The sequence below is a fragment of the Oncorhynchus mykiss genome, chromosome 12 (genome assembly GCF_057628025.1).
Source record: "Oncorhynchus mykiss isolate SJ-2025 chromosome 12, ASM5762802v1, whole genome shotgun sequence".
NCBI classification, from domain to species: domain Eukaryota; kingdom Metazoa; phylum Chordata; class Actinopteri; order Salmoniformes; family Salmonidae; genus Oncorhynchus; species Oncorhynchus mykiss.
The window spans coordinates 49,677,785-49,697,388 of NC_143033.1; the positions used below are offsets into that span (position 1 = coordinate 49,677,785).

At 44.3% G+C, this 19,604-nt stretch overlaps 1 protein-coding gene across 1 annotated transcript in view; it reads left to right on the top strand.

The window, feature by feature from the left end:
* LOC110537709 (CXADR-like membrane protein) overlaps window positions 1–9,795 on the top strand; it is a 124,002-nt gene extending 114,207 nt beyond the window's left edge. Inside the window, exons 4-7 of the mRNA XM_021623977.3 lie at window positions 3,613–3,780; window positions 4,669–4,791; window positions 4,948–5,089; window positions 5,922–9,795. Of these exons, the coding sequence (XP_021479652.1) occupies window positions 3,613–3,780; window positions 4,669–4,791; window positions 4,948–5,089; window positions 5,922–6,276 (788 nt within the window). The 3' untranslated portion in view covers window positions 6,277–9,795. The remainder of the gene's footprint in view (window positions 1–3,612; window positions 3,781–4,668; window positions 4,792–4,947; window positions 5,090–5,921) is intronic.
* Window positions 9,796–19,604: the final 9,809 nt, after the last annotated feature.

A 19,604-nucleotide genomic window follows, 5' to 3' on the forward strand; every position in this document is an offset into this window, starting at 1 on the left:
GGTGCGTACATAGGCACCACCTATATTCCCTGTTCACCCACGACTGCGTGGCCACGCACGTCTCCAGCACCGTCATTAAGTTTGCTGACGACACAACAGTGGTAGGCCTGATCACCGACAATGATGAGACAGCCTATAGGGAGGAGGTCAGAGACCTGGCAGTGTGATGCCAGAACAACAACAACCACTCCCTCAATGTGAGCAAGACAAAGGATCTGATCGTGGACTATAGGAAAAGGAGTGCCGAACAGGCCCCTATTAACATTGACTGGCTGAAGTGGAGCGGGTTGAGAGTTTCAAGTTCCTTGGTGTCCACATCACCAACAAACAATCATGGTCCAAGCACACCAAGACAGTTGTGAAGAGGGCACGACAACACAGATTTGGCGAAGGTCCTCAGATTCTCAAAAAGTTCTACAGCTGAACCATCGAGAGCTTCCTAACCGGTTGCATCACCACCTGGTATGGTAACCACTCGGCATCTGACCGTAACGCGCTACAGAGGGTAGTGCATACGGCCCCGTACACCCCTCCACTCGCTGTTTATTATCTATAAACTGGACAAATTACCGCGACTAACCTGTACCCCCGCACATTCACTTGGTACCGATACCCCCTGTATATACGCTCGTTATTGTTATGTAATTGTGTAGTTGTGCATTTACCAATGATTCGAGAATCTTAGCTAGACAAAGAAGCCTTGAAATGAGGCGGTAATTATTAAGATCACTACTATCCCCTCCCTTATGGATTTGCAGCACAAGAGCTGATTTCCATACTTTTGGAATATTTCCTGATAAAATGTTACATAACAAAATGTGAGTTATTGAGGCAACAATGATGGGCGCTGCACACTTAGGCTAGACTCTTTAGGCTACTTTTAGATTGACATGTTATTCCTTTTTAAAACCATAGTATATTCTTTACATGCGGCGCTCCTTGGCACTATTTATCGATTGCCGCTTTCATCCATTTTTATAATTTGACCACGTGTCTTGAGAGGTTTTAAGAGGTTCTTCGAAATACAAACTTTTGGTACACTTACACTTAAGACCTGCCTAAACACAACCAATGCATGCAGACCTACAAAGCTCTTTTACTGTTTTTATTAAATAATATGAATTTGTATGGCTGTGGACAGGTCGAGGATATCGGCATAGTTGAGGGAAGTAGGGGTGCTGAGGGTGCTGCTGAGTTTAAATATACATTTGTTTTTTGTTTTTTGCTGAGTTTATTTTTTTTTTTGTGCAATTTTTTTAAAAACTGTTTTTCTTTGTCATTATGGGTTATTGTGTGTAGATTGATGAGGAAAAACAACAACAATTTAATACATTTTAGAATAAGGCTGTAACGTAACAAAAAGTGAAGGGGTCTGAATACTTTCCGAGTGCACTGTACACCCCCAGGAAGAATTTGACACGTAATTGTTTTAATGTTCTGACTAGATATGGTAATTCTAACCATATCATAAATTGTTAGAATGTTTGGGAATTATGTATACTAAGGCATTTGTGAAAATTCAAAAGCAATATAGAGTGGGAAAGCGGCCGTGCGTTTGGACAATTAATAGACACTGCAGCAAATAAAACCAGAATAAAAACGTCTGTCTTGTTCGGGATCAGAATCTACACAGACCGGTGAGCAATAGCCAATCAGAGCTACAGTAGACCTTCATGCAAACAAACCATTTGCCACACAGGCCTCCCATCATTCACTTAGAACTGTACTGTGTGTTTACAGGCAGTTGCAACAGCGCGACTTTAGATGATTAGAATGTATTCACCCAAAGCTACAAAATACACCTGAATGGATTTCTGCAAATATGTATACACCACAGGAGTCATCTTAAATTTACAGTCCTATTGATAAAAAAAAAAAAACATGAAAAGGTAGGCTCTCTCTCCCTCAGTTATACACATCAATAACAATAAAATCAACAACTAATGCTAGCCAGAGCAAGATGAGCCAAAATCTAACGAACAAAGATAAACCCTCTCAAACCTTTTCAGCTAGTTGGCCGTATAAATTCCACTGATTAAAAAAATGGGGAATTGTAGCCTCCTCACCCTTTTGCTGCTTGCCTGCCAATACATGCTTGTCCCAACCAAGCACCCAAGCTAACTGGTTAAAGTTGGCTAGCTTGCTAGCTAGCTACTTCCAGACACAAATGAGAGCAGATGTCACTCTGACCATTTTACACGCTGTAGCAGAGCTGGTTAGGCTGTTAACATATTATCTAGAGCGTTCTTGACTAACTATTACATTGTTCGCCTACATTTACTGACACCAGTCGTATTCAACAGGTGTTGCGCGTTCGTAAATTCATCAGTTGTTCTATGCTCTCACACACTCAGACGAGACTGCTCTGAAATCGGAGTAGATAGCATATCTATTGCTTTCACAAATTCACTCTGGCTAACTGTATAACAGTCGTTCAAGTTCCTGCTAGCTAACACCTGCATCTCTAGCTGTGCATAGTCACCGAAAAATTATATCAGGGGAAAAAGTCAGTCACTCACCCACTCCTCAAATGGCATGACATGACATCCTCCTAGCCAGCTATCTAGCTAATGTTAGGCTGTGTTTTTAGCTTGCTACATAGATAGATACGCTAGCCTATTAGCCACATTATGATTGACTTGTGATCATTGCCCTTGCTAGTTGGATTGTATTGACATTCCCAGCCTTTTTTTTTTTTACTTTTTTTTATTTAACCTTTATTTAACTAGGCAAGTCAGTTGAGAACAAATTCATATTTACAATGACAGCCTACCGGGGAACAGTGGGTTATAATTCACCAATACATTTTTTGGCAGTCCAAAAAATACTGCTCTCAGGTTGTAAATCACAGCTGGCCTGGTACATTGTTTGCTGCCTCCATATGGGATGCACTGTTTCAGTTTCAATGACTCAATATTCTGGAGAAAAATGGACAAATGTAACTAAGGGCTCCCGAGTGGTGCAGTGGTCTAAGGCACTGCATCTCAGTGCAAGAGGTGTCATTACAGTCCTTGGTTTGAATCCAGGCTGCATCAATAAGAATAAAAACTTGTCTCCATAAGAACTCAAGATATGTTTGACTTTCTGTTGGTCAATATGACATGATTATGTATTTCAAAGCGAACAGTATGTTCTTCGCCTGTGTTCTCTCTCTTCAGCTCCTCCACCTCTTTCTCACTCTGTCAGTCTGTTCTTACTGCTTGTCCATCTGGTTCCCATGGCTAAGACAACATTCAGTTAGTATATAGTCATTGGTTTACTTATAACATGATTTACTACACTAAATTGATAACATAAAAATATAACTATATTCCATATCTTCAGCTCAAGCTTATCCGCTTGGCTCTTATAGCATGTGAGTTCAGTCTTAGTGATGCTCAATTCTTCTCTCTGCTCCACCACGATTGTTCCCAGGTTCTGCACCATGTCTCTCAGGTGTTTCAGATAAGTCCAGATGTCAGGTTGGGTGGTGGTCTGTGGGTCAGTCAAGGGTGAAGTTTGGGTCTCGTCGTAAACTTTAACCCCCGACTTTCTCCCTGAGCCCATGATGAACCATAATACGGACCTGTTATTTATCTAATTCAAAGTCTCTCTCTCTCTCCCGCTCCCCAGTGAAGCCCTCTAAGCCACGATGTTGGATGGAGGGCCGGCTGTTAGAGGGTAGTGATGTTAAGATGAGCTGTAAGTCTGCAGACGGCTCTGACCCCATCAACTACAAATGGGAAAGGGTGCTGGACAAGGGAAAGTATGTAGGGAAGCTGCCCCCACTTGCCCTCATAGGTAAGCCCTCTAGTCCACTGCATACTCTTTCTGTGTGTGGATGTTTTTGCTGTGTGCATGGGTGCAACCATAAGTCTTCAAGACGTCTGTCATAAGTCAGATTAGTCTTTAGTCATAAACTGACTGAAAAGTCAACTTGATACCTGTTCTAAACATTTTCCTGCACTTTTGTGCCATATCCTCTTCTTTCAGATCCCCTTTAAGGGCTTTTGGGGCAGAACATACTTATGTAATTAAAGTATGTGTCAGAATGCCAGACCAATTTCAAATCAGGTTTACCACCTTCAGTATCCTTATTTGTGTCCAGTCAAGTCACTCCCATGCAGACTCGACCAAGTTCTTATTCAATAACAATACCTTACCTACATGTATCTGTTCTGGGAAACTGGCCACAGTCACATCTATTACAGCAAAGGTCTGAGTTGTCCAATCCCAAATCAAACACCAGCCTTATGTTTTTGTGTACTGTAGATCTTCTAGGATTGGATAGTTTTGGTAATATGGCAAAAACTCCCCCTAGTCTATCAGAGGGTAATGCAATGCCGCAGATTCTTATCGAATCCTATTAATAGTTTGGGATTGGGATTGGGCCAGTGATCATTGGTCCAAAAAGCAGTAGCTTATATCAGGAACAGAGAACAGTACTATTCATCACACATCCACAGAAATATTATGAAAGTGATACTGCAGGAACATGCAGTAGAGACACCAGTTTGGATGGTCACTCTGAATTAGTTTACATTCTTAGCAATCATAATTTGGTGGTTGTTCAAACACTCTCCAAATAACCATCCCCTGCAATGGTGTTTCTGGATGGGATAGTTGAAAAAAGCTTTAAATTGCATCACAATCACTGTACCTTGTCCTGCTGTTTTTTTCTTGTGTAAGATTTGAAGAACTCGGAGATAGTGACACTGAGGAACCTGACCAAGGAGAGTACTGGGGTGTATAAATGTACCGCCAGCAACGATGTGGGAGAGGAGAGTTGCACCGTAGAGGTCAAGATACACTGTGAGTAACCCAGGCTATAACCAACACAGACACACATACTGCCTCATATTATAACCCCATAGATGTTACCAAAAAAGATCTGTAGGACTTCAAAACAGTAATAGCTATCACTTTCTCCCAACCCGTGAATCATATTTATCTTTGTGCGCGTTTCAGATGTGCGGGGCATGGGTGTGGTGGCAGGTGCCGTGGTGGGTGTGTCCTTCGGCGTCCTCCTCATCATCCTCATCATCTGGCTGGTGTTCCGCAAGAAGGAGAAGAAGAAATACGAGGAGGAGGAGACCCCTAACGAGATCAGGTACACACACAGAGCCAAACACATTTAGGTTAGTGTGGTTAATTTCCCAGAGAATCAAATACACAGAACAAAATCAACCAGAAATAGCCAAAAGTAAATACACAAACAGATAGGGTGGGGGAACCCTCACATCCTCTCTCTAACCTATGTTTTCCATCCCCTGTCCTCCCTATCCCGCTGGTACTGTAGCTCCAATACAGCCGCACCCTCCCTCACCTCTTAAAGCAGATAACAGCATCCTAAATTATGTCTGATAATGCTGCTGGCAGTGCTTGTTACAACAGCAGCTATTTTTGGCCGATAGCGTAGCATCCACGCTGTTGCCTATTTGCAAGTGTCAGGCTGAATTATGCAGGCACAGGGGGATGGCTGTGCATCAATAATGGAGTGGCACGGCGAGGGAAGAGTCACAGAGCAGACCGTCGCTTCGGTCCTGTTTACATATGGAGCATTAGTGGCGACACACCCACTCGTACGCACACACTCGCACACGGTCTGAGGTCAGACTACTGTTTAGAAAGGGTGAGGGGTTGCAAATGACGTAGTGATGATCAATCACATGTTGTTGATGTGCTGTCGTAACTTGATCTAACTAGGGTTCATTGTAAGAAGTGTATACCAGTTATTCAGCCATTCAGAGTACCATGTATTTGGCCAGCTACTTCAAATAATTATATGAAGACGTAAAAGTTCATAATGCATTGCATTTAAACCATTATACATGTGCTTTAATGCACTCATTGTGCATTATGTGGAAGGTTTTTATTTTCATTAATATTACCAATTATTCCTTCGATGTTCTGAGCCACGCCTGTCTTTGTCTCTGTCTCAGGGAGGATGCTGAGGCTCCCAAGGCCAAACTGGTAAAGCCCAACTCTCTCTCCTCATCCCACTCTGGCAGCTCCCGCTCAGGCACTTCCTCCACTCAATCCATGGTTCACAGCAGCGCTCCCCGGGGGCCGCACGCCCGCCTGCCCGCCGTGGCCACCCTCAAGGAGAACGGCCAGCCCCCCAGCTTCCTCCAACAGCCCCCCGCCTACACACAAGTGGTTCCCAAAACCCCAGAGCCCCGCACGGCCCCGGCCAAGCCCAGCCCTCCCCCCAAACTGGGCCCCAGGAACCTGGCCCGCATGGGGGCCACGCCGGTCATGATCCCTGCCCAGACCAAGGCCTTCCAGACTGTGTAGAGGGAAGGGAGGGACAAAGGAGTGGACTTAGACAGACAGAAACAAGAAGCACCCGTACACAGCTGACAGCAACCCCCAGCCTGCCCCCAGAGACCCTGTGAAAATCAGCTATACCATAAAGTAAAACTCCCCGTTACTCATAGTCGCCATCTAAAAGTATAATTGAGAGCATTCTTATGAAGGGAATATTTTCTTAAGAAGAGCTTTTGCTCTTTTGCTTTTGCTCTCCTCCTGTACAAGCAATACAGAGCCACATCTCACGTTCATATTCCCTTCCCGTGACGACAGAACTTTTGTTGTATTTTTGTCTGATTTTGCTAACGCGGGCAGTGATGTGTATCATACTCTGAGGTGGCAGGAACAGGGGGAGGACCCTAAGTAGATTTTAGGTATTTTTAAACCGAATTGACAGAGTCGGGAAAGTGGGAGGGTTATGGACGGAGGGAGGGCATTAGAGCAAACAGAGGACTAGAAAAGAACAAACAAAGGAGAAACACAGGCTGCATAGCTCCCCAGAGAACAGGCCAGGGTGTCTGGGTGTCTCACGCCACCTGCTTCCGACCAGATCAAACGAGACAAAATAAAAAATAAAAAACAGACAAGGAAAGTAAACAGCTCTCCAAACACCTGTTTTCCCGGGCTTGCCTAGGCACCACCCCTGCCAAACTCTCAGACCGAGCCACACCGAGCCATCAACATCTCTGAGGCTGCTTTGGTGGCAATCCACACCTCCATGCATCCCTGGATTCCCACCAAGGCCAGCAGGCATGGTGATTGGCTCAGAGGAGGGAGGGAAGCACCAATCGATCGCCAAACCAATGAGAGTGGATGAAAGTCTGCTGCTGATGCAAGAGGGATGGTTTCCTGTAACTGTACAAAGATGATATAGCTTAAGTAAAAGTAAGTAAGTAAGAGACTCCACATAGACACGTCACCTGTCACCCTATATACCTGTACATGGGTCACTCGCAGCAACATGAACATATCTGTATTGATTTCCCCTGCTTCCATGTTTTCTGTATATCCAGCACTATGCACTTAACAAGTCTGGACATATGTAACGTTATCTTCCCATGTTCATGGACAGTGTCATATAAACCCATAGGAATATATGACATATAATCCCCTAGGGTCATCATAAGGGGTTATTCATGGCTGTGATATGTATTGCTGTGGAGAATAGTTTATTTCATTTATCTCAGATTCCTCAGAATGTTTAAGGATTGTTAATAAATGGATGCACATAAGCCCTATCGATAAAGTGCCACTGTTGATGTTTGATGAATTGTGTTTTTTTGTTTGTGTTGTGTAAATAGCATGTCCGTTAATCCGGTTGAATGAACAAACTAATGAATGTGTTGATATATCTTGCAGTATATAAAGTCATTGGATCAATCCTTCTTATTTTTCAATGAAGAGCAGAGATTTGCAGTAATAAGTTGAATCCCCTGCAGTTGCAACTGTGTATGTAGCTGAAAACATGATAAATATGTTCTGTATTATTGGAAAAGGAACAAAGGGCCAGTACACATCATAATATATGTGTTGATTCGGCACCTTGTAATTATAGAAGAACGGTAATTATGATCCTGAAGAGTGCCTTTTTTAATTGAATAAATTACAGAAAAGTATTATTCACAAAACATTAAGGAATACAGCTTCACCGTTTTGAATGGTTAACCCTACGATACGGTACATCTGAGATTTGATTCTATTCAAGCAGATGAGGAATGAAAAGGACAATTGCTTTGAGTGATTTTGTTTAGCCATGTAGTCATACTAGTTTCAGCCAAACTCAAATCATTCTATCAAAGTCTCTTCATGGTGGCCAAACACAGAATTTAAACTCAAACTCAATAAAATGTCCCGGCTGAAAGTTGGATTATGCCCTATCCTTCTCTCTGACTTAATTGTCAATTTTTGCCTGAGCTCTCCTCAGATCCAAAGGCGTCACTTTTGCATAGCGATATTCTTGTCTGCCAGCACGTTGGTCCTTCAGCATTATGACTGCTTCCTCCCGGAGAGACACCCCCTTATTTTGGCTCCCTCGCAGTACAGTTCATGTGATGGATGAGATGTCAGGAGGTATTTGAATTGAATGATGCTGTGGCGCCCTCCAGGATAAACCAGCACACTCATCTTAGATCACCCAGGAGGGAGCGGGCTCTACTCACCCCACAGTGCAGAGGGCACTCACCCTCTGGCCTCTGAAATGGTTGGAGCCAGGACAGGGGTACTCAGGAGTCTACACTCCTTGAAAAAACATGACAAGTTAACCTGGCTTTGGTTCATGCCTGGTTGAAATCCACCAGATTCACCTTTAGTATTATTTAATTTTTTTAGAACGTCACTCCAGTAGGGAAGGTGAAATTATCTCCTGAATCGTGGGCAGTTCCAAGAGCGAAAATAAATCAGCAACTTTGTCTCGGTGAGTCTCTTGAGTACTTCTAGCTTGCCCAGTGCTGTTTGAAAAGCTCATTTAAACCAGGAGACGGATGAGTGGCAAGATGAGAGGATGACACCTGAGTGAGAGCTCCTTATTAGTGATTACCCATCACAACCCTCTTCGAATTTCCCATAATACTGCTGAAAGCCAATACAGAGAGGCCTATTGGCTGATTGAATGCAGCTTTTATGGACGTTTGATGGGGTGTGATACGTACCGGGAGTGATTTTCCAGTTATCCTGGTGGCTCTTTACCTGGTTTGCTAGCTACCTTTCGCTGCCCATCTGATTCAGCCGTGGCGGAGCGCTCTGCGTCCTGAATCATTAAGATTTCCACCCTTTTTCATTGGAACCTCTTTCTTGGCAGACAGGAGGAATGGAAAGACCGTCTGCTCCAAACCATGCTGGGAATTGGAATAACGTGAACCACAGGCATTACATTGCCTTTTCACCATGTGCCGACTCCCAAAGGACATTACCCTCATTTAGCTAGTACAAAACGTGCATCTTGATGTCATTCATTAGTGTCTGTCTACTCTGAAGACCTCCACTATCGGTTGAGTGATGGGACATCTCTGTTAGAAACCAACCAGTGTAACGTTAAAGGGAGAAAGAACCCATCCAAAGCTGAAAAACGATGGATATGCATGTCACTGATACTTAACTGGAGAAAGAACAAAACGGTATTTTTGCCTCAATTAAATATATAAATAATCATTTTAAAACAAATACTATGACTGTAAATAAGGAAGGTTTTATAATTTTTTAGAAATTCATTTTGAGGTTCTTTGTTTGGGTTAAGTATTCAATCTGAAGTACTTTGTACTTTCTTAATGTCCCCTCTGTTTGTGTTTTACTTGCATTAAGTCCTTTTAACACACCGACACCGTTAGAAGGACAATATGTTTTCTCTCACTCTATTTTCTTTGATTGACAATGCCATGCAGTTACTTTGAGTTGTGGTAAACCAAAAAGGCCATATATATACCTCCCTCTCGAGTGAAAATGGTATATTTGTACAATATCTGAATAAGTACTGTTTTGGTTTGTAATAAAGCATTTGATGAAGAGCCACTTGGGTTGATTGTCCTCTACTTCAGATATGCAGACACACATATCGGTTTCCTGAACACTAAGCTATTTCAATGGAGATTTTCTACTGTCCATGCTTTTTAGTCTAGGACATAATTGGTGTCTGGGAAACTGGCCGTAAAGTATAGAAATACACGTACTAGTGCCTGGAGTTGATCTAGCCTAGCTGTTAAGGCCCCTGCCTCAGACACATGCATGATCCCCCTGCCTGTGTGGGATTGAATCCAGGCCTTTTTGCCTCTGTATCTCCCTTCTATTCAAGCTTGTCACTGTCTAACCCCAAATAAATCCTAAAAATACATTTACATTTTTTTTTTAAGTACATAGACGAGTTCCCCTTGACATCTCAGATCATTCTACAATTTGACCCCTGGGGTTTCTCAGACACAAACAATATCCACAGAGCCAATCAGAATACAGACCATTCCATCTCAACATTTGATGGGGCAGTGAAGGGCATATTAGACGGCTGACCATAAAGTTGCTGTGTGAAACACCAGATGGGGTCTGCGTGCTGTTGTGCCCTTGAGCTCGGCCCTTCAACGGAGTGGGCTCGCAAACAACGTCCATCTGTACAATGTCCCTCCAGATTAGGGTGTCTACAAGCAAAGTCATAAATAACCATTATAATCATGGAAACTGCTGGACAGTGAGACAGCTGACCTTCTAATTGATCGAACGAGGATAGTCAATTTGCTGGGACTCTGCAGCAACACACAAGAAAAACAACCAACCAACCAACCACTGTCCTCAAGATTCCCCATCTGTTTGTTTCTTTGGCAATGACACTGGAGACTGCCAAAATATTGGAAACACCAACATAAAGTGTCTTAATAGGGTGTTGGGCAACCACGAGCCGCCAGAACAGCTTCAATGCGCCTTGGCGTAGATTCTACAAGTGTTTGTAACTCAATTGCAGGGTTGCGATACCATTCTTCCATGGGAAATTCCATAATTTGGTATTTTGTTGATAGTGGTGGCACTGAGGCTGATGTTCCAGAATCACCCATAACTGTTCAATTGGGTTGAATTTTGGTGACAGAGAGAGAGAGAGAGAGAGACACACACCCCCTTTAAATCCCCCCTTTAAATCCCCTTGGAAGAGTCACCTCTTCCAAAGTCACTGAGATCTCTTTTTCTAGCCATGGTAGCCAAAATAATGGGCAACTCTGCATTTTTATACATGACCCTAAACATGAAGGGATTAACTGCTTAAGTAATTTAGGAGCCACACCCGTGTGGAATCACCTGCTTTCAATTTACTTTGTGTCCCTCATTTCCTCGAGGTTTTTGTTTATTTTGGCAGTTACATGTACATATACTAGTAATACATGCATAAACATTCTCTGGCCAACTAGAGCGCTCATTTTACAATAAGAAGGGCAATGAGGCACTCTAGTGGTAAAATATAGCCATTTCATTACACTGTGAGTGATACTGTTCTAAAACCTCTCCTCAGGGAACCTCAGCCATTGATTTATTCCAGAGCTAGCACACCTGGGGTGTATTCATTACATCTTTCAATGTGAAACATTTACCGCTTGAGAACCAAATGGAAGCAAACAAAGCAAGCGGAACGAAACGGGACCTACCTGAATTTGTTCAATAGAAACTTGTTTTCATTGCAAAACGTTTTCCGTTTGGAGTAAACGGTTTCTTTTGCAAAACAGTAAATAAAAGTAACCTACTATCCTGTACAAGGGACGACCTAGGCTGCGTGCGAGTGCTGTTTTGATTCTGGACGGTCAGATAACTAGCAACAATGACAAGCTGCCATGTGGGGAATCGTAGGTGGCTCTTTTTAGTACTGTGCAGACAAAACTTGTGAAACATAGCATAGACATCTATGATACATTCAGATTTGGTTTGGTCCGGACCAACTAAATGTGTACTTGTTTGGGGGTGGAGCTCATTAGAATAATAGCCAGCATGCTTTGCAAGTGTTTTTTTTTTACATTAGCATTTTGGTAATTCAGCAGACGTTCTTATCCAGAGCAACTTACAGTCAGTGGATTCAACTAAGGTAGATAAACAACAATATAAAGTATCGTAGTCATAGCATGAAAAAACATTTATGTATATTTTAGTGGGAATGCTATTGTAGTTGAACTAGTCTGTGTCTTGTTTTGCGCGTATAGTACTAAATAATAATATGTAGCACCACAGGATATTTCTTAACGTAGCTCATTATTAGCTAGCTACAACTTGCATGTTCACTTATCACTGACCATGACCTAACCGTCTGGGTGGTCTTAACCAATCATAGGACATGATATATGATATATGATATATGATACGGCGATAAAATGCATCCAATTATAATTCAGTATGTTTACACATGAATTTTACATCCCCCTTTTTTTAAACCAAAAAAATCTTCCGGACCTTGTGCAATATGATGCTGAGCATGCTTTTGTGTCAGTCAACAGCTCTTGTGGTGTTGCAGGTAAGTATGGTTGGTGTATGTTGTGCTGTGTGTGTGTTTAGTCCATCACGTTCTCTTTCAGGGGAACAGTTCATCTTATCACTGCCCAGCGCCAGCTGAGCTTCCCGTCTGCCCAGCGCCAGCTGAGCCTCCCGTCTGCCCAGCGCCATCAACGCCGCCCGTCTGCCCAGCGGCGCCAGCGCCGTCCGTCTGCCCAGCGGCGCCAGCGCCGTCCGTCTGCCCAGCGCCGCCAGCGCCGTCCGTCTGCCCAGCGCCGCCAGCGCCGCCCGTCTGCCCAGCGCCGCCCGTCTGCCCAGCGCCGCCAGTGCCGCCCGTCTGCCCAGCGCCGCCAGTGCCGCCCGTCTGCCAGGAGCCGCCAGTGCCGCCCGTCTGCCAGGAGCCGCCAGTGCCGCCCGTCTGCCAGGAGCCGCCAGTGCCGCCCGTCTGCCAGGAGCCGCCAGTGCCGCCCGTCTGCCAGGAGCCGCCAGTGCCGCCCGTCTGCCAGGGGCCGCCAGTGCCGCCCGTCTGCCAGGGGCCACCAGTGCCGCCAGTCAGCCAGGGGCCGCCAGTGCCGCCAGTCAGCCAGGGGCCGCCAGTGCCGCCAGTCAGCCAGGGGCCGCCAGTAAGCCAGGGGCCGCCAGTGCCGTCAGTCAGCCAGGGGCCGCCCGAGCAGCTGCCCCTCTGTCCAGAGCAGCTGTCGCCCCTCTGTCCCAAGCTGCTGCCGCCCCTCTGTCCCGAGCAGCTGTCCCTCTGTCCCGAGCAGCTGTCCCTCTGTCCCGAGCAGCTGTCCCTCTGTCCCGAGCAGCTGCCCCTCTGTCCCGAGCAGCTGCCGCCCCTCTGTCCCGAGCAGCTATCGCCCCTCTGTCCCGAGCAGCTATCGCCCCTCTGTCCCGAGCAGCTATCGCCCCTCTGTCCCGAGCTGCTATCGCCCCTCTGTCCCGAGCTGCTATCGCCCCTCTGTCCCGAGCAGTTGTCCCTCTGTCCCGAGCAGTTGTCCCTCTGTCCCGAGCAGCTGCTTCACCTCTGTCCCGAGCTGCCCCTCTGTCCCGAGCAGCCCCTCTGTCCAGTGGGGTCATTGAGAGGGGTGGCCATGGTGAGTAAGCCAGGGAGGCGGACAATAAGGCGGACTAAGACAATGGTGAAGTGGGGTCCGCGTCCCGCGCCAGAGCCGCCACCGCGGACAGACGCCCACCCAGACCCTCCCCTATAGGTCAAGGTTTTGCGGCCGGAGTCCGCACCTTTGGGGGGGGGTACTGTCACGTTCTGACCTCTATTTCTGTTGTTTTGTATTTATTTAATATGGTCAGGGCGTGAGTTGGGTGGGCAGTCTGTTTGTTTTTCTATGTTTTGGGGCATTTCTATGTTTTCGGCCTAGTATGGTTCTCAATCAGAGGCAGGTGTCATTAGTTGTCTCTGATTGAGAATCATACTTAGGTAGCCTGGGTTTCACTGTGTGTTTGTGGGTGATTGTTCCTGTCACTGTGTTTGGTGTCACAGGATAGGACTGTTTTGCGTTTTCACATTTCTTGTTTTTGTTAGTTTGTTCATGTGTAGTGATTTATTAAAACATGAATAACCACCACGCTGCGCTTTGGTCCGCTTCTCTTCCTCCTACAGACAAACGCCCTTACAGCCAGGGTCGGTCTGGGATACAGTGAGGTAACACTGGCTCTTTAGTGTTTGAGGGTTATCGTTCAAGACATACAGTGCCTTGCGAAAGTATTCGGCCCCCTTGAACTTTGCGACCTTTTGCCACATTTCAGGCTTCAAACATAAAGATATAAAACTGTATTTTTTTGTGAAGAATCAACAACAAGTGGGACACAATCATGAAATGGAACGACATTTATTGGATATTTCAAACTTTTTTAACAAATCAAAAACTGAAAAATTGGGCGTGCAAAATGATTCAGCCCCCTTAAGTTAATACTTTGTAGCGCCACCTTTTGCTGCGATTACAGCTGTAAGTCGCTTGGGGTATGTCTCTATCAGTTTTGCACATCGAGAGACTGAATTTTTTTCCCATTCCTCCTTGCAAAACAGCTCGAGCTCAGTGAGGTTGGATGGAGAGCATTTGTGAACAGCAGTTTTCAGTTCTTTCCACAGATTCTCGATTGGATTCAGGTCTGGACTTTGACTTGGCCATTCTAACACCTGGATATGTTTATTTTTGAACCATTCCATTGTAGATTTTGCTTTATGTTTTGGATCATTGTCTTGTTGGAAGACAAATCTCCGTCCCAGTCTCAGGTCTTTTGCAGACTCCATCAGGTTTTCTTCCAGAATGGTCCTGTATTTGGCTCCATCCATCTTCCCATCAATTTTAACAATCTTCCCTGTCCCTGCTGAAGAAAAGCAGGCCCAAACCATGATGCTGCCACCACCATGTTTGACAGTGGGGATGGTGTGTTCAGCTGTGTTGCTTTTACGCCAAACATAACGTTTTGCATTGCTGCCAAATAGTTCAATTTTGGTTTCATCTGACCAGAGCACCTTCTTCCACATGTTTGGTGTGTCTCCCAGGTGGCTTGTGGCAAACTTTAAACAACACTTTTTATGGATATCTTTAAGAAATGGCTTTCTTCTTGCCACTCTTCCATAAAGGCCAGATTTGTGCAATATACGACTGATTGTTGTCCTATGGACAGAGTCTCCCACCTCAGCTGTAGATCTCTGCAGTTCATCCAGAGTGATCATGGGCCTCTTGGCTGCATCTCTGATCAGTCTTCTCCTTGTATGAGCTGAAAGTTTAGAGAGACGGCCAGGTCTTGGTAGATTTGCAGTGGTCTGATACTCCTTCTAATTCAATATTATCGCTTGCACAGTGCTCCTTGGGATGTTTAAAGCTTGGGAAATCTTTTTGTATCCAAATCCGGCTTTAAACTTCTTCACAACAGTATCTTGGACCTGCCTGGTGTGTTCCTTGTTCTTCATGATGCTCTCTGCACTTTTAACGGACCTCTGAGACTATCACAGTGCAGGTGCATTTATACGGAGACTTGATTACACACAGGTGGATTGTATTTATCATCATTAGTCATTTAGGTCAACATTGGATCATTCAGAGATCCTCACTGAACTTCTGGAGAGAGTTTGCTGCACTGAAAGTAAAGGGGCTGAATAATTTTGCACGCCCAATTTTTCAGTTTTTGATTTGTTAAAAAAGTTTGAAATATCCAATAAATGTCGTTCTACTTCATGATTGTGTCCCACTTGTTGTTGATTCTTCACAAAAAAAAATACAGTTTTATATCTTTATGTTTGAAGCCTGAAATGTGGCAAAAGGTTGCAAAGTTCAAGGGGGCCGAATACTTTCGCAAGGCACTGTATGGCGCATTTACCAACAATGTCCTCTCTTTGTTTGCACATTCCGGGCCAAAACAAAATGTCCCTGCTCTCTGTTTGCACTTTTCCATGCCCATGTGTCCAGCATGGATCTTTGTCAAAATATATTATCTGAGACTAGTAGGAATGATGACTTTCTCTCCTTTGAAAATTATTCCGTTGATCTGTGATAGTACCATCACGATGGTTCCAGAATTCTGAGACGCTCTGAGGGCATTTTCTCCTCTCCTCAGGCCATCCATCCTGTATGACTTTCCTCAGCTGTGCGAGTTGTGAGTCCTTTTCTCTTTCTGCTTGGATCTCCTTCAGCTTTGTGTCACTAACTGGTAAGTTGCTGTACACAGTGTGCACTTGCATGTCCATACCTTCACTGAGGCTGATGTCCTTATAGGTAAGAAACTTCCTGGAGAGTGTGTCTGCGACAGGGATGTCTTAGCCTGGATGGTGAGTGATTGTGAAGTCGTATTTTTGTAGTTGAAGGATCATTCTCTGTAGCCTTGGCGGGGCTGTGGCTAGTGGTTTCCCCATGATTGACTCAAGGGGCTTGTGGTCGGATTCCACCATGACTTGTCGTCCATATACGTACTGATGGAAACGTTTACATCCGAACAGAATGGCTTAGAGTTCCTTTTCAATTTGAGCGTAGTTGATTTCACAGTCTGTGAGAGATTTGGAAGCGTAGCCGATGGGCTTTCCTTCTTGCAGTAGCACTGCACCTAGTCCATACTTTGACACATCCACTTGGAGTCTGAGCTCTTTGTCGAGGTCGTAGTAGGCAAGGATTGGTCCTTGTTCTCTTGTGATCAAGTCTTTCACATTCTAGAATGCAATGTCGTGTTGCTTGTCCCAGAGAAACTTACTGGACTGCTTTAGCAGTTGACGCAGGGGTGCATTAGCATTAGAGAGGCTGGGTGCGAACTTGGCTAAGTAGTTGCCCATGCCAAGCACTGTTTCCAGCTCTTCACGGTTATTTGGTGGCACCATTTCTTTTATGGCTGAGATCTTCTGTGGATCTGGCTTGATTCCAGTCGCTGTGAGAAGATGTCTGAAGTAGCTGACCTCTGTAGCTCCGACTGTGCTCTTCTCGGGGCTTCTCGGGGTCGCTGGACCTTTGCAGAATCGCTCAGAGGTTTCGGTCGTGCTCCTCTTTGGTTCGACCATAGACAAGGATGTCGTCCACAATTGCCACAACTCCGTTGAGGCCTTCGTACACTTCGTCGATCTTTCGCTGAAACTCATCTTGGGCTGAGATAATCTGAAAAGGCAGGCGACGGAACCTGTAGCGTCTAAACGGTGTGTTGAATGTTGTGAGCTTAGATGACTCTTCTGTGAGCTTGATAACCCAGTAGCCTGATCTAGCGTCCAAGACACTGAAGTAGTGTGCTCCTGCTAGCTTGTGTGTAGCGTCGGTAAAGGATAATGGGGGCGTTTGATAGCCTTGTTCAAGTCTCTTGGGTCGAGACATACTCGGAGCTTGCCTGTGCGTGGTTTCTCCACCACCACTAACACGTTTACCCAGTCAGTAGGTTCTGTAACCTTGGTGACTATGTCAGATTGCTCCATGCTCTCCAACTCTTTCTTCAGACGAGCAAGGGGAATCTTTCTCGGTGGGTAGACCACAGGGGTTGCGCCTGGGTCAAGGCGAATGGTACATTCTCCTGGGAATAATCCTATTCCTGTAAAAACATCAGCAAACTCCTCCAGTACATTTTCTGTCTCTACTGGTGCTGTCACTGATAAAACTAGGTTGATGAGGTCCATGTCTAAACATGCTTTAAGACCTAGCACTGCAGGTGCTCTAGTGTCAACAACGTAAAAGTCCAACATCATGTCACTTTCCTTGTATTTGCATTTGAAAGTGCATGTGCCTTTTACTGGGAGCTGTTCACCACCATAACCAGTCAGTCTGCGCATGGTGGGCTGTAGTAGCTCGCATTCAGATGTCAAGCTGCGGTACTTATTCAGAGAAATAATGTTTACTTGCATGTTCACGTATCTCCAACCATGATCAACTGACCATGACCTAACCAACTGCACTTTTCCTCTTCTCCTCTTCCCTTCAGAGGACCCGTGAACATTAGCTCCACATGGTGTTTGTACTTAAGCCATGCATCGGGTAAGTTTGTAGACTCCCAGTCCATTCGAGGTGAAGGAACTCCAGAGAAATCCATCTTGTAAGGCCTTTTACACTGACACCATGTCTTGTTTTGCACACTTTGTACAAAATAATAAAATTCAGTACTACAGGATATTTCTTAACGTAGCGCTTCATTAGCTAGCTACAACTTGCATGTTCACTTATCTCCAACCATGATCAACTGACCATGACCTAACCATCTGGGTGGTCATAGCACAGTATGATACGGCAGTAAAATGCATCCAATTATAATTCAATATGTTTACACATATGAATATTACAGTCTGTTGGTTTCTTGTATAGGTTGTGCTACTTTCAACATCATTGCAGACAGTTTTAAAGCTTTTGAAAAAGCTAGTAAGTGCATGTGACAGGATGGGAACAAAAACGAATAATATATAATGCAATCTTCAATAGGCTCCTTTTTCCTATATTAAAATAGCTGTGTTATAATGCTTACTTCATTGAATGTATAGGCCTTTTCACATTGCATTGTTTGTAGCCCTGGGCTATCTTAGCCCCAGGCTAAGACTGGCCCTAAATTAGCTTATCCTGTGTTCACACTAACATTTAATAACCCAGGCCTAAGCTTTTCACGTGGTCTAAGGATTCAAAGGATTCCAAAGCGCTGGGAAAACGGACAAACACATCCATGTGACCAACAATCTATCTCTGCCACGCAAACAATGTTATAAGAAAGGTATTTATTAACACATTATGTCCTATTGCTTTTAGCCGGGCATTTTGTTTCCATCGGTGACGATTTGTAAACCTCACTGTCTGACCTTGGAAACAAAGTTTCACTTTTGAAATGGGATCTCGCCCTTGTACTGTGCTGTGCACGTACGAGACATACGAGACATACACGTTTCTGATCCAGGCAAAATCATGCAATATTATTATCATGGATAGTAATATCTTATTAAATGTCAATTGAAAAGCTGTGAAAACAGATGGAAATTGTGAGAACACATTAGCCAGCCTGCATAGCAACTGTTTTTGTTAGCCATATCAACCAAGGTATTTGCACAGATGTGTTTATATTTAGGTTTTTTTTTGTCAGGTTTTTGTCCTCAGATGGAATAATTAAATAGTATACATTTACTTATCAAAATAGCTGCAGAACGCATCACAAGTCTATGCAAATTCAGTGAAAGTGCAGCTTTTGTGATTGGAGAATGAAAACTATATGCGTTGTTCTTGACCCCGTTTCACACGGGATATTTTGGTACAGTGTTTCTGGGGCTAGCCCCGAAAAGTTGGTGCCAGCCCTGCCTTGAGAAGGGCCAAATAGCCCTGGGCTATTGTTGCTAGCCCACTTTAGAACGTGCAAGGCTCTTAGCAATGGGCTAAGGAGCAGTGTGAACACGTCTTATGTGCAGTTGAAACATCTGTAAATTATGTCTTTTCAACTTTCATTCAGAACAGAAAATGAAACTGATTAAAACGTCCAGAAAATACATATTTTCAATGTCCGGAAAATAAGTATTTTAAACATCCGTAAAATATGAATTTACACCTTTCATTCAGAACCTAAAATCAACTTAACATCAACGTCTGGAAAATACTTATTTTTGTCTTCTTTTGAGGTGTTTTGACTCATGTCACATCTATGCTAATGTGGCTAACATTTGCTAGCTAGCTAACAACATCAATGATGTATTTGAGAAATAACATGTGCCCATTGTGCAATTGTTTTTGTTTTCAATAAACATTTTGAGAGGAAATACATTTTACATGTTGTCAACAATCCTTTAATTCTAAGCCAACCCCGTTGGTCAAAATAATAATACAAAAATGATCAGAATAGATGGATGGGTTGTTTAGCAACAAAACCGATAATTTGGCAACCCTTGGGACAAAACAGATGGGGCTGTACTTGAG